Genomic DNA, 13,989 nt, shown 5'->3' with positions numbered 1-13,989 from the left:
TACTCAGCAAGATACAGTAAGTCCCAGAAGTCAGTGGACACACAGCTCAGATGAATTAGATGCCTGAACCACCTCAGCTGACTCTTTTCGACACAAAGGAGTAGTGGCTCAACCCCAAGTTTCATTCTGATGTTCCAAACTCATTATCCTATCTCTAAGGCTGAGCCCGGCAACCCTACTGAGGAAACTCATTTTGGCAGCTTGTATCTGAGACCTCATTCTTTCGGTCATGACCCAGAGTTCGTGACCATAGGTGAGGGTCGGAAAGCACCAATCTGCCTGTTGATCTCCCGCTCCATCTTACCCTCACTCGTGAACAAGACCCCAAGATACTTGAACTCCTTCGTCTGGGGTAGGCATTATTATTATTATTATTACCGAGAATACAAACACATTTCCTACTGCAGGCGTACAGAGACCGGATGGCCCATTGCAATGGTTCCGGCACCCCATACTCCTGCAGCGCCCCCCACAAAAAACCCAGAGGGACCCGGTCGAAAGCCTTCTCCAAGTCAACAAAGCATACAGTATGTAGACTGGTTGGGCAAACTCCCAGGACCCCTCCAATAGTCTTGCTAGGGTAAAGAGCTGGTCCACTGTTTCACGGCCGGGACCAAATATGCACTGCTCCTCTTGAATCTGAGGTTCGACAAATGGTTGGAGCATCCTTTTTAGCACCCACGCATAAGCTTTCCCCGGGAGGCTGAGTAGTGTGATAGCCCGATAATTCGAGCTCTCCGGTCCCCCTTTTTGAAGATTGGTCTGCCAGTCCATAGGCAATGTTCCCACCCCCCATGTAACATTGAAAAGACGTGTCAGCTAAGACAGCCCAACAATGTCCAGCGCCTTCAGCATCTCAGAGCGGATCTCATCCACCCTCGGCGCCCTGCCACAAAGGAGCTTTTTGACTACCTCAGCGGCCTCTGCCAAGGATATGGGTGCACCCACCCCCAAGTTTTCAGCCACTGCTCCCCCCCCCCCCCCCCCCCCGCTAAGAAAGCCTGGGGTATGCCCTGCGTTGGATGGTTTGCCGGGATCTCCTTGAGGCCAACCGAAAGTCCTTCTCCATGGCCTCCCCCGAACTCCTCCCATGCCCGAGTTTTAGCATCCGCAACCACCGCAGCTGCAGCCCTTCTAGCCAGCCACACCTGAAAGTTCTCCTTCAGTTTGACGGATTCCCTCACCCCCGGTGACCACAGCTCCTAGCGGCCACAGTCCACAGGGTGGCTGCTCCATGATGGGAGCAAGACCCGGCCACCAGACACTCGCCGGCAAGCTCTCCTCCTGGGTCTGGCTCCAGGAGGGTTCCACAGTATCCCTGGTCCGGGCGAGGTAGCTTCATTCCGTGGTGCCGTTATTCATCTTTTTTTAAATACAACAGTGCAATCTGTGAATTTTCCCCAAAATATATTTTGATGCTTAGATTTTCACAAAAGAACTTTTATTTGTGAGTATTCTCACACTGATATTTCTACTTTTAGCAATGGCAACTTGGCAAGTTTATGTGTTGTGTTCATCCCTTTAACTCAACACAGACATGAACTCTGCCTTCAAAGCATCTCTATATTCATGAAATGTTTGAAGCCCTAAAACATCAAGTCTTTATAAGACAGGTCTGAACATTAAAGAAACCTTTAAAAAACACGAAACAGCCATAGCTGTATCTCTTCTCAGCCCACAGCATCTGAAGCCCTGTGCAGTACCACCCACTTCCCAGCTGACTGGCAAATGTGTTTCAAGAAGGTGTATGAGCTCCAAAGTCTGATCTAAACACAGAATGTCAAATAAGACGCTCATTCTCTGTCTACATCTACGCCTCCTCCCGTAACACACAGACTAATTGTGGCATTGTGTCTGAGCCGTGATGCGGATGGGTTTTTGAATGTCTTGCATTTCACAGCATTTTAAGCATTCTCTGCACTCAGAGCAGTTGTTTGATCTAGTGATATAAATGGCTGTGTCCTACCATCCTCTCTTCTCTCCTGAAATTCGGATCACTTAGTTTCCTCGCGTGCTTGTGATGAATGAACAAATGAAGAATGAAAGCTTTTAGTGTGTGTATCATCCATTCTACCTGAGTTTTTGCACCTATGTGTCAGCTTTCCTAACATCTCATCTGAGCGAGTTCAGGGCAGGAGCAAAATTATTAATTATAATGATAAAAACCCTAGTGGAATGGGACGTGTTAGATCACACAATAAGAGCTTTATGATTGGGAACTTAAAAATCATTCGAGAAAATTGGAGTAGTAATTTGTTGAGTGTGGCGGCTACAGCTTTGAAAGCCTCTAATGAGTGTCTATATGGGCACATACACATGTACATTTACATGTTAGTAAGGGCACATATTTTTTATATTTCTGTTAATACGTTAATGTAAGGAGCATTTTAATGTTGGAGCTGCTCAAGGTGAGCCTAGTTTTCAGTACTTTATATATTGTTGGGTATTTTAATCCTTTAAGAGACATGTAACGAGGTGTCAATATAACCAGTGAAGTGCAGTACAAAAGTGTAATTGATTAGTAGAATAAAGTAGCAGAAAATGCGTATACCTCAAAATTCTATTTAACTATAGTTGAGTTAATGTACTAAATTACTTTCTACCACTGCACTTGATGTTGAAATATGAAATTCAAATTCCATTTTATTCACCGAGGTATTATAAAGCCTGTTGTTATTTTTATATTGCCAGAGGGTGTAGTCAACAAATATGCTCCTAAGTAACTATAATTCTGAAGCAGTGTGCACTGCACTGTTGTGCACACTGATGTGATGTTTATGTGTGTATTCATTGCCAAATGCACTAACACCAGCTACTACTATATATTTAAAACACAGCAGATGCAAGGAATACAGAATACACTATGTGTACTAGTGCAGAGGGTTGTCTTAGCAGGTAGCTTAAAGGTTGACTAAACACTAGAATTGTAAAATAACTAAGTTAATAGTTATGGTATGGTATCTAAACGTGTGAACTAACCACAGCTCTATTACCCTGCAGTTATTACAGACATTTGAACTAACCACTGACACTCCTTTAAAGCTTTGACATTTAGCCAGCGTAGGCCTAGGGCTTATGGGAAATGTGGTAATAATATAACATTTGAATAAACAAAAAACTACCATCCTTATACATAGCAAGCCACACAACATAATTGCTTTTATTATATTACAGCAATTGTTTTCATTTTTTTCCACACTTTCTGATATATAGCGACAGTGGGAAGTTTGCCCCTGCTCAGACTACAGCCATGCAGTCGCCATGGTTACATTCTTCTATTCACTGTCATAGATAGAGTGATTGTAGTGAGCAGACGGTTCCGAGTGAAAATTCCTTTGCTCGATGTTTTAGCTGATTAAAGGTTGAGTTTCCACCAAAATGTTTTTACAGAATTTCAAGAAAATCAGCACAAACAAAAAAGCGGAATAATGATATTGGATGAATTATGACGTATTAACTTGACTGGCATAAATGTTGCATCTGGGTAAGTACATTCAATTCAATTCAGTTTATTTTGTATAGCCCAATATCACAAATTACAAATTTGCCTCAGAGGGCTTTACAATCTGTACACATACGACATCCCTGTCCCAGGACCTCACATCGAATCAGGAAAAACTCCCCAATAACCTTTCACAGGGAAAAAAGGGAAGAAACCTTCAGGAGAGCAACAGAGGAGGATCCCTCTCCCCGGATGGACAGATGCAATAGATGTCATGTGTACAGAATGAACAGCATTAAAAAGTTACATAAACACATTTCATGAATATGACAATGTATGAATGGAACTCCAATCCATGAAACAGAAGGAGGTAGAGAGGAGGGGGGGCGGGGCGCATCAGCAGGGCCAACGCGGGAGGCCGGCTCACCAGGCATCAGACACTGCCAGGTCCAATGGACCCTATGAGACGTGAAGTCACAAAGACTCCGTGGAGGAAGCAAAGTTAATACGGTGCAATGAAGAGATGTAAATTCATCCATAAGGAGAGAGAGAAGAGAAGATAGGTGCTCAGTGTATCCTAAAACATCCCCCAGCAGCCTATAAGCCTATAGCAGCATATCAAGGATCTCGACCAGGACAAACCTGATTCAGCCCTAACTATAAACACTATTAAAGAGGAAAGTCTCTTAAGTCTACTCTTAAATGAGGTGACTGTGTCTGCCTCCCGGACTGAAAGTGGAAGCTGGTTCCATAAAAGAGGAGCTTGATAACTGAAGGCTCTTGCTCCCATCCTACTTTTTAGGACTCTAGGAACCACAAGTAGCCCCGCATTTAGTGAGCGCAGCTCTCTAGTGGGGCAATATGGTACTACAAGCTCCTTAAGATATGATGGTGCATCACCAATCAAGGCTTTGTAGGTGAGGAGAAGAATTTTAAATGTGATTCTTGATTATACAGGGAGCCAGTGCAGAGCAGCTAATACAGGAGTAATGTGATCTCTTTTCTTAGTTTGTGTGAGTACACGAGCTGCAGCATTCTGGATCAACTGGAGGGACTTAAGAGACTTATTAGAGCAGCCTGATAATAAGGAGTTGCAGTAATCTAGTCTTGAAGTAACTAACGCGTGAACCAGCTTCTCTGCATCTTTTTGGGACAAGATGTGCCTGATTTTTTAAATGTTATGTAGATGACAAAATGCAGTCCTTGAGATTTGCTTAACGTGCGAGTTAAAGGACAAGTCTTGGTCAAAGATAACGCCGAGATTCTTTACAGTGGTGTTGGATGCCAGGGAAATGCCATCTGCAGAAACCACATCACCAGATAATTGATCTCTGAGGAGTTCAGGGCCGAGTAAAATAACTTCAGTTTTGTCTGAGTTTAACATCAGGAAGTTGCAGGTCATCCATGTTTTTATGTCTTTAAGGAATTCTTGAATTTTAGCGAGCTGGTTGGTCTCGTCTGGTTTGAACGATAGATATAATTGAGTATCATCTGCATAGCAATGAAAGTGTTTCCTGATAATTTTGCCCAAAGGAAGCATATATAAGGTAAATAAAATTGGTCTAAGCACAGAACCTTATGGAACTCCGTGATTAACATTGGTGGTCATTGAGGCTTCATTGTTTACAAATACAAATTGAGATCGATCTGATAAATAGTATTTAAACCAACTTAGCGTGGTACCTGAAATGCCAATCGACTGATCCAATCTCTGTAATAGGATGTCATGGTCAATGGTGTCAAATGCAGCACTAAGGTCTAACAAAGTACAGAGATGAGAATCTGATGCAATTAGGAGGTCATTTATAATTTTCACCAGTGCTGTCTCTGTGCTGTGGTGTTTTCTAAATCCTGACTGAAACTCCTCAAATAAACTATTCTGATGTAGAAAGTTACACAACTGATTTATGACTACTTTCTCAGGGATATTAGAGAGGAAGGGAAGGTTAGAGATCGGTCTGTAGTTAGCCAACACCTCTGGATTAAGAGTGGGCTTTTTCAGGAGAGGTTTAATTACAGCTAATTTGAAGGAATGTGGTACATGGCCTGTTAGCAAAGATACATTAACAATATCCAACAGAGGTGCCAATTAAAGGCAACACGTCATTAAGCAGCCTTGTTGGGATGGGGTCTAAGAGACAGGTAGACGGTTTAGAAGTAGAAACCGTTGAGGACAATTGGACAAGGTTAATGTGAGAAAAGCCATCCAAATATACACCATTTGGATACAGTGAATACATTAAGAATCTGCTTTATGAGTCAAGTTTGTGAACACAAGGAATTGGACTTGGACTTAGTTTGATGTTGCTGTCAATGTACTTACCCAGAAAACAGACATACGGCTACATTACATTACATGTCATTTAGCTGACGCTTTTATCCAAAGCGACTTACAATCATGTTACTTTCATACACTGTAGAACAGCTACAGGGAACATGTTTAAGTGTCTTGCTCAAGGTCACATCGACTAGGGTGGGGATTGAACCACCAACCCCCTGATTGAAAGACGGACCTGCTAACCACTGACTTACAGTCAGCTAAAACCAAGGACAGCACAGCTAATATAGATATAAAGGATAACTGTATATAGTGTATACAGCGTACCTAGATAGATATTTGACAGTGATGACATGTTAAGTGTGTAGACCGTGTTGAGTTGTAGTGGATTTTATATACACTTGCACATGTAAATAAGAGGTTATGTTTTAAATGAATACATAAAGAAAGTTATGATAATTAATTTGAGGAATATTCTGAGGAATGTATTGTAAGGCATAATAGAGGATCACTGTTTTATTATTCTGTTTGTTGATGACAAATGTAATGATTAACTGTATGATGCATGAAAATGAATGAAAGGGGAACTTCCTTTCCTTGACCGGAAGTGTGATCTTTGCCCCCCCCCCCCCCCCAGCTTATCGATTATCTTAGCGAACAGAATGGCGGCATTCTTTGAACTGGCCAATAGAACTAACCTTTAGGTGTGAATTCATTTGCATGACCATACTAACGGCCGAGCATTTGTTCTGGAGTCAGAGTTCTTTGGTTCGGGATCTTGAGACAGCCCCGGGCTCTACGCTGCCTGGCTGAAAGAGATGCATTGGGAGCAGCGAGGTGTCCGTCTGTGGAGAGCTCTCCCTTACCAGCTCCACGATCGTGAACGCTATATGAATGTTATCTTTGCCATTAAATATTGTTAAACTTTAATTCAATTCATTGAATCCTGGATTTCCTGCGGCCACGGGACATGCATGTGGTTGAAATTGCCATCACCGATCCCTGACAGGAACTTTGAAGATTAACATTTGCTGGCTGGCTGCCAGGTGAGACAAAAGGTGTGGAGCGAATGAATGTAAGCACTGTTTACAGGAACATTCTGTTCATTCAGTACATTTAGTACATTCAGTGTCACACTGCATGTCAATATTGGAGTGTTGTTCGGTGCTTAATGAGCGAGCGTTTTGTTGTTTGTTATGTGTTACACATGGCCAGAGAACGTTCTGATTGCAGCATTCTGATGGTATTGCCCAGTAGTGGTGGAAAACATCACACACAATTCTATACTCAATATTCAGAGGATTGATAAAGCAGCTAATGTCTATGTAAAGATATGGTGCAGTGATGTCTCCCTGAGCAGAGAATGAATTCTGCCGCTGTATGTGTTGGAATCTGAGCTTAACTTAACTGTGCTTTTCCAGCTCAGCGAGACCAAAAAAAATGTAAATGTTAGATATTTTAAGTTTGTTTTTGATTTTCCACTGTTTCCACTTGACGTTTTGATGTACAAAATATGTACATCAAAACGTCAACTCAATTTTATTTATATAGTGCCGAAACACAACAGAGGTTATTTCATGACCCGTCCTATAAAGCAGGGCGATTTAAACTCTTAGTCACAGTTCATGTTATGTGCCATAGATTTTTTTTTATAGAACCCATTAACTGCAGTAAAACAACCAGGTGCCATCCTTTTTCCCTGCCGAGCAGCTGCAGCATGTGAGCATATACGCGACTGGGCTCAATCGCCGATTAATGCCATGGTGGTTAAGAGGCCGGGAGATTCAGACAGACAGCCTGGTGGGCCAAGTGGCAGCATTCAAGCTGTGTGTTGTTAGATGTGGTGATCTCCTCTGCTCAATCTGTGTGTGCAAGTGTTGGTAGCCTGGTGTGTTTTTGATTGTGGTGTTTGGAGTTAAACTATTACTGCTGTGTCATTTCCCTTTTTAAGAAAGTAGTTTACAGTTGTTGCTTTGTGAGCATCTTAGTTTATCGTTAATAAATCCCGATTTTGTTTATTCCTCCGTTGCCCATGACTCTATGTCCCCTTAGACACTGTAACTCCCCTCATCCCCTGGACCTTAATCGGGGAACATAACACATGCCGATAGAAATAATGGATCATTAAGCAAACTAGTGCTTACATTACATTACATTTCATTTAGCTGACGCTTTTTTCCAAAGCGAGTTACAATAAGTGCATTCAACTCATTGGTTTTACGGGTAAACTCAAATTGAGGAAGGATGGAACTAGTACAGACAGAATTACACACAGGGACAAACATTGATGTTTTTCTTTTATGTTAATAAATGGCTGCCACAGTAATAATGATCAATATTTTCCCAAGCAGAACATGTGGGTGTTAATAGAGATTATTATGACCTGATAAGATAACCTGGTTTTGCATGACACTTCCTAAATCAGGTTACTGCTGGATCAATACTTAGATGTCTAATCGTCTCAAAGGGCAGATAGTGTAAAGTGGGTGGTTCAGTGGTGAGCAGAGCTGTCCTTGAATTAGAGGATCGGTTTGATTCCGAGCACCGCTAGCCTATGTCAATGTGTGCTTGGGCAAAATGCTTAACCCCAAATTGCTCCCGTAGCTGTGCCTACGATGTATGAATGTGTGTGTGAATGTTAGATACTCCTGCTGGGCAGGTGCCACTGCCTACATTTTTTTGAATGGGTGTGAATGAGTGAATGGTGAAGACTAAAAAAGTCCTATACAAGTACAGGTCCATTTTTTATTTAAAGTGCAACGTTGTTGAATGGAGCCTCGGTTACCACTTGTAGCATAGTGGCCACGCGGATACTGGTACGTATCCGCACAGGGCCTATGCTCTGATCACAACACTTGTATCACTTGGACTCTAGCGGACCCTCACGTGGATGGAGGATCCGCGAGGTTCAAGAGTGTCCGCAAGATCAAAACTACATCACACCGTCAGACACGGCCCTTGGCAGGCGTTCCCTGCGGCAGGTTTCCACCTGTCTATGCACATCCAACTTGTTCTAACTACTCAGACGCTGATGGAAGCAGAAAATTGAGAACTTTGAGTAACTCTGATAATGTTGGTTTGCCGCAAGGAGTAACCTTAGTGGAGTATAAAAGGCCCAAACATTTCCTTTGTCACGATTGCACGTCAGCTCATGTCCGTGCGATGGTCCTTGTGAAAAATGCTTCCAGTGCACATTGGTACCTTGGGCGAAATTGCAAACCAAAGTACCTTTCTTCCAACTTACTGTTACTATGTATTGGGCAGAGCCACAGTAAAACTAGTCTGAATACAGCACAAAAATACGATGGGTGTAGACGCTGATGGAGGTCTGCAGCTGCTGCTGCTGACATGCTTTCATTATGCGACTGGTGAACCATAGACCCGGTAATGTCATTCAATGTAATTCCAGTACAGTTACACAACACAACATGTTCTGTGTGAAGTGTGACAAATGACTTCAAGATCATTATCCCCAATATTCTAATTTGTATCCCGCTTCCCACTCTACATGACTGGCTTTTCAACAACTAGCGCGATATAAACACTATTCCCTCCGACACGTTTAGACAATATTTTTTGTACACACTAGTTAACTTCAAGCACACTGACGCCTTCCGAGGTTCTTGTCGCGAAAGGCCTGCGATACCGGTACAGACCACAAGTGGCCTGCAGACCCCCAGTTCAGAAACAGACCTTCAACAAAGTCACATAGTGTATCCTAAACATATCATGTTTTGAACCAATTATTGGTCTAAAGTACCTCAGGGTGTGGTAGGTATGGGGATATCCACAAAGAACCACATCAAAGCTGACAGACTGCATGTGTGAAGAAGCTTTCCTCCCTTTTGCAGGATGTCATTCAGTGGTGAGGGTGTGGAGGATCAGTTTATTCTGTACAACAGATTGTTCTAATAAAGAGCTGGGCTGAAGACTAGCCAGAGGGGAGGGGGACTGGTGCTTCTATGCCCATAGGCAGTCCACATATGCAAGGGCTACTACAACGGGTGGGAACCACATACACACATCCTCCTTCAGCCGCTCCTTTATGTTGTTTCGATGTAGCACATTTCGTTGTGTCTTTCTAAACCTTTCTGGCATCATCATTCTAGGATGTGGAGGGAGAAAAGAAACGTAATCATTTAATGTAAAGAGACATATTGGAAATGTGCTGCTGATGCTTAATGTGCAGTGAGGTATTGTAACTATCATCTCAGATTGCACTTCATCCATCGCAGTCCACAAATAAAAGTGTTTAGGTTTGGATCCTCCTGTGGTGTGTGACGGACAGAATGTGTGATAAATCCTCTCTGATGTGAACTGAGTTATAAGTCTGCATTCTTGAATATTCGACCAAAAGGCATCCAGCGACACGGCGCGACTGTGAATGCAACAGTTGGTGTGATGTGTATTTAAAACACAGCTCGGAAGTTTCTCGTTCGTCAGACGGAGCTTACCTTCTGCTGCCTCCTAGCCATGTCAGTAGGTTGCTTTGCGTTGAACGGATAGGCGATGCAACGCATCACAAACACATACAGCTGGAGTCTCTTCTTCCTCTCCTCCTCCTCTCTCTGCATCTTTTCCAAGTCCTCTTTCTCCTTATCGCTGCCTACCGACGGACTGGGGCTGGAGGGTCGGCCGCCGCCGCCGCCGCCGCCACCACCGCCGCCGCCACTCCCTCGGCCCCGGGACTGGAGACCCCCTCCGCTGTGGCCATCGGAGGCTCGGCCCGGTGACAGCCGGGCTCCTCCAAGGCTCTTCGGGGCCGCCACCTCTTTGTGCTCCACCTCTAGGATCTCTTCCCCTTCCTCCTCGCTGGAAGACGGGTCCAACATGCTGGCCGAGGCTTGGATGGAGAATAAAGGCTACCTGCTGCTGCAAAGGTAAAACTGCAAAAGTAGAAAGAAAAAAAAGATGCCGATCAGCTTCAGAGTCCGCCACAGAGGGAGAGACCCAGGGGGAGCAGCTGTGGAGACGCAAACCTGACTGATGAGCAGCTCTGAAGAAGAAGAAGAAAAGCTGCCGTTTGACGAGTCAGTCTCACACAGAACAAAAAATGAAAGTGTTGTAGAGTCTGGTTGGTTTCTAAGCCTTTCAAGTCTAGCAGCATGTGACACATAGGAGGGGTTTATCATGAGAGACGATATTAAGGGGGAGGGGTCGCAGGGGACAACAAGAGGAAACGCTGTGTTGGTGCTCTGCCGCCTGGGAAAAGGAAGAGGCTGGGCTCGGAGCTGACCGCGGTGCTGAAACCTGATCCCCGAGAGCCCTGGGACCAGTTTGATCAGGCTGCGAGCACAATAAATTAACGGCCACCTGATGATCCATCTGAGTCAAAATACGGCAAGTTACATCAGCAGACCGGAATCAAAGCGGCTTGGCTTTCACAATAAAAGCTTCACCGCTGATTTATTATAAATAAATGATCACATGAATAAAGATTAAATGGTTGATTTAACCATTTAAAATATATATGGAATTCTGCCTGCCTGGCTGCTTACGTAATACCAAAGATATACTTTTTTAAATTTTTTATTCCAGACTCATGAGTCCATAAAGCAACAAACACAAATACAACAACAATATATAAAATACAATACAATACAATACAATACAGAGACATAGGTACAATTACTGCAGTTAAAAAGTCACTTGTGGTTTCAAAAAACATACAAACACTTGTTCCAATGTTTCCAGAAACGGGAAAAATACCTTGTATCACTCTGTGTTGGCTCAGTTAAGACTTTTATAATTACATTTTCTGAGTCATTTAATCGACATTTAAATTTGTATATAAAATTCCTCAACACAGCATGGAAAGTGGGAACATTACGAGTCACAAACATATGACTTGCACTTGTCCATCTGGGAAGCTTGAGCAAGATTCTGAAAGCATCATTAAATGCCACCTGAATCTTTTTAATTTTCACTTTACTATAACTGCACCACAGGTGAGCTGTGTAGAGAGGAGTACAGTAGGCTCTGAAGAGAGCAGTTTTAACATCTTCTGTACACATATGAAATTTACGTGCCAGCATGTTTGCTTGTGCATAAAGTTTGCAACACTGCCGCTGCACATCGTCATCATCACTGAGGTCGTTCCTGATGATGTGACCCAAATATCTGACTTTCTGCACCACATTTAGCTCCTGGTCTCCCCCAAAAAAGGAAGGAAAATGTAGCTTCTGATCCTCCTTGGTTTTAGCTATCATGATGACACTCTTTTTAGAGTTGAACTTGATATCATAGTGCACCCCATATCTTGAGCAGACTCTGAGCAATTGTTGTAAACCAGCGCTATAAGGGGACAGGACCACTAAGTCGTCAGTGTAGATCGGATGGTTAATAAGACTTTCCCCCACCATACATCCGGTCTTACACTCTTTTAATTCTTTAGAAAGGTCATCCATATATAGATTCAAAAGAGCAGGTGACAGTATTCCACCTTGTCGGACCCCATTGGTCACTAGGAAGGGTGCAGATACACTCTTACCCCGTCTAGCTCGCATGGTTTGGCGTGAATACCAGAAGTGCAACATTCTAATCAAATATGGAGGGACCCCTCGCTCATGCAATTTGATAAACAATTTGGAATGATTAATTTGATCAAAAGCTTTAGATGCATCTAGGAAACACATACATATTGTGGTGTTATGTCTCCTGTACTTACTAACAACTTCTTTCAGTGCATATATACATAAGTCTGTGCTATGTTTACTTTTAAAACCAAATTGATTATCAGTAGTTGTGATGTAATCTTGAAGCCTATCTAAGAGGATTTGTTCTAATACTTTAGAAATTATACTGGCCAGAGCAATTGGTCGGTAATTTTCAATGCTGGATATTTTGCCGGTTTTATTTTTGATTACTGGCACTAACAGAACAGTGAGCATCGAGTCAGGAAGTACACCGTGCATTAACAATCCAGAGAAACACAGAGCAAGTAACACTGACATTCTGTTGCTAGCATGCCTCAGATGTTCTGCTGTTATTTGGTCAAGGCCACATGCTTTTTTCAATGCCAATTTTTCAATGGCATACAACACTTCATCAGGTCTAATACACACACCAGCATCATTGGGAACATCACCAATATTAAATGTGTCACTCGTAACACTGTTGAAAATATCCCTATAATGTTTACTCCACAGATCTGGAATACTGTCTGAACCAATAGCCCCATCAATATTGGATGGCAGTGGCATCTTAATGTTATTGGCAACCTTAACTTCTTTCTTTCCAGAATTCATAGAAATTATTCTGTTGAAACTTTTTGGCCATGGAGTTTGCCCTCATGGCCTGTTCATTTCTTTTAATGAAGAGCACAGCGTATTTAAATCTAGCATTTGCTTGTTTCTTATGTTCACACTCTGGACCATGCCTTGCTTTTCCTGATAAAACTCAGTTATTAAAAGCTTCTTTAGCCTCTATATGGAGTTCAGATACATATTCATTCCATCCTGGTCTAAGATTATGTTGTTTAGCCCTTTTTTTGCCAAATGATTTACTAACATTATTTAGACAATTCACAATGTTATCATACATTACACATAGATCACTATTGTGGTTTTGGTTCTTACAGTTAATGTTGCCACACAGAATTGCATCAAGTGTGTCAATATTTCCGAGGCTCTTATCAGTTTGTGAATTGTAACTCAAGAAATCATCTTCTGTGAGCTTTGACCAATCTACTTTAAAGTGTTGTTCATGGTTATCATCATCATTACTGGTCAACTCAGGTAGACTCTCAACATGCAATCTCATAGAGACAGGTATGTGATCTGTTGTAGCCAGCTCATACAAGATTGCAACATCCTGGAGACAGTCATGAGCATCAGCTGTACATATACAGTGATCCAGCAAAAGATGATGTATAAACTACATCCAACAGAATTACCTGAAGTGCAGACATTTGCAAAAAAACAAGCAAAATTAAATAAATTACAAAATAAAAAAGGCATCCAAATATATATGTATTGAGGACATTCTGATAAGTTTGATAGACTTCATCTGATTCAACACAGGTATGAGGTCCAAATCCAGCCCCATACCAATTATGTAAGAATGTAGAGCTCTAATTATTTTACTTTGTACTTTTCATAGAGCTAGAAGAAATGAATCAAACACTACAATGTCTCTATATATGAGACACTCATTAGCTAGTTAAGCTATTTCTTATTTAAATAAGTATAATATCAAATAAGTACCTGTTATCTGTACTAATTTACAAAAACTAAAGTGGATTCACATGAGATTACAGCACAGCAGTGGA

The 13,989-nt window shown here is 42.2% G+C and overlaps 1 protein-coding gene across 1 annotated transcript in view; it reads right to left on the bottom strand.

Annotated features, from left to right (window-relative positions):
• cadpsa (Ca2+-dependent activator protein for secretion a) overlaps nucleotides 1-10,552 on the bottom strand; it is a 137,055-nt gene extending 126,503 nt beyond the window's left edge. Inside the window, 1 exon segment of the mRNA XM_034532568.1 lies at nucleotides 10,175-10,552. Within this exon segment, the coding sequence (XP_034388459.1) occupies nucleotides 10,175-10,552 (378 nt within the window).
• Between the last annotated feature and the right edge of the window lie 3,437 nt (nucleotides 10,553-13,989).

Source organism: Cyclopterus lumpus, chromosome 5, assembly GCF_009769545.1.
Source record: "Cyclopterus lumpus isolate fCycLum1 chromosome 5, fCycLum1.pri, whole genome shotgun sequence".
NCBI lineage: Eukaryota > Metazoa > Chordata > Actinopteri > Perciformes > Cyclopteridae > Cyclopterus > Cyclopterus lumpus.
This window is presented reverse-complemented; position numbering and strand designations above follow the sequence as displayed.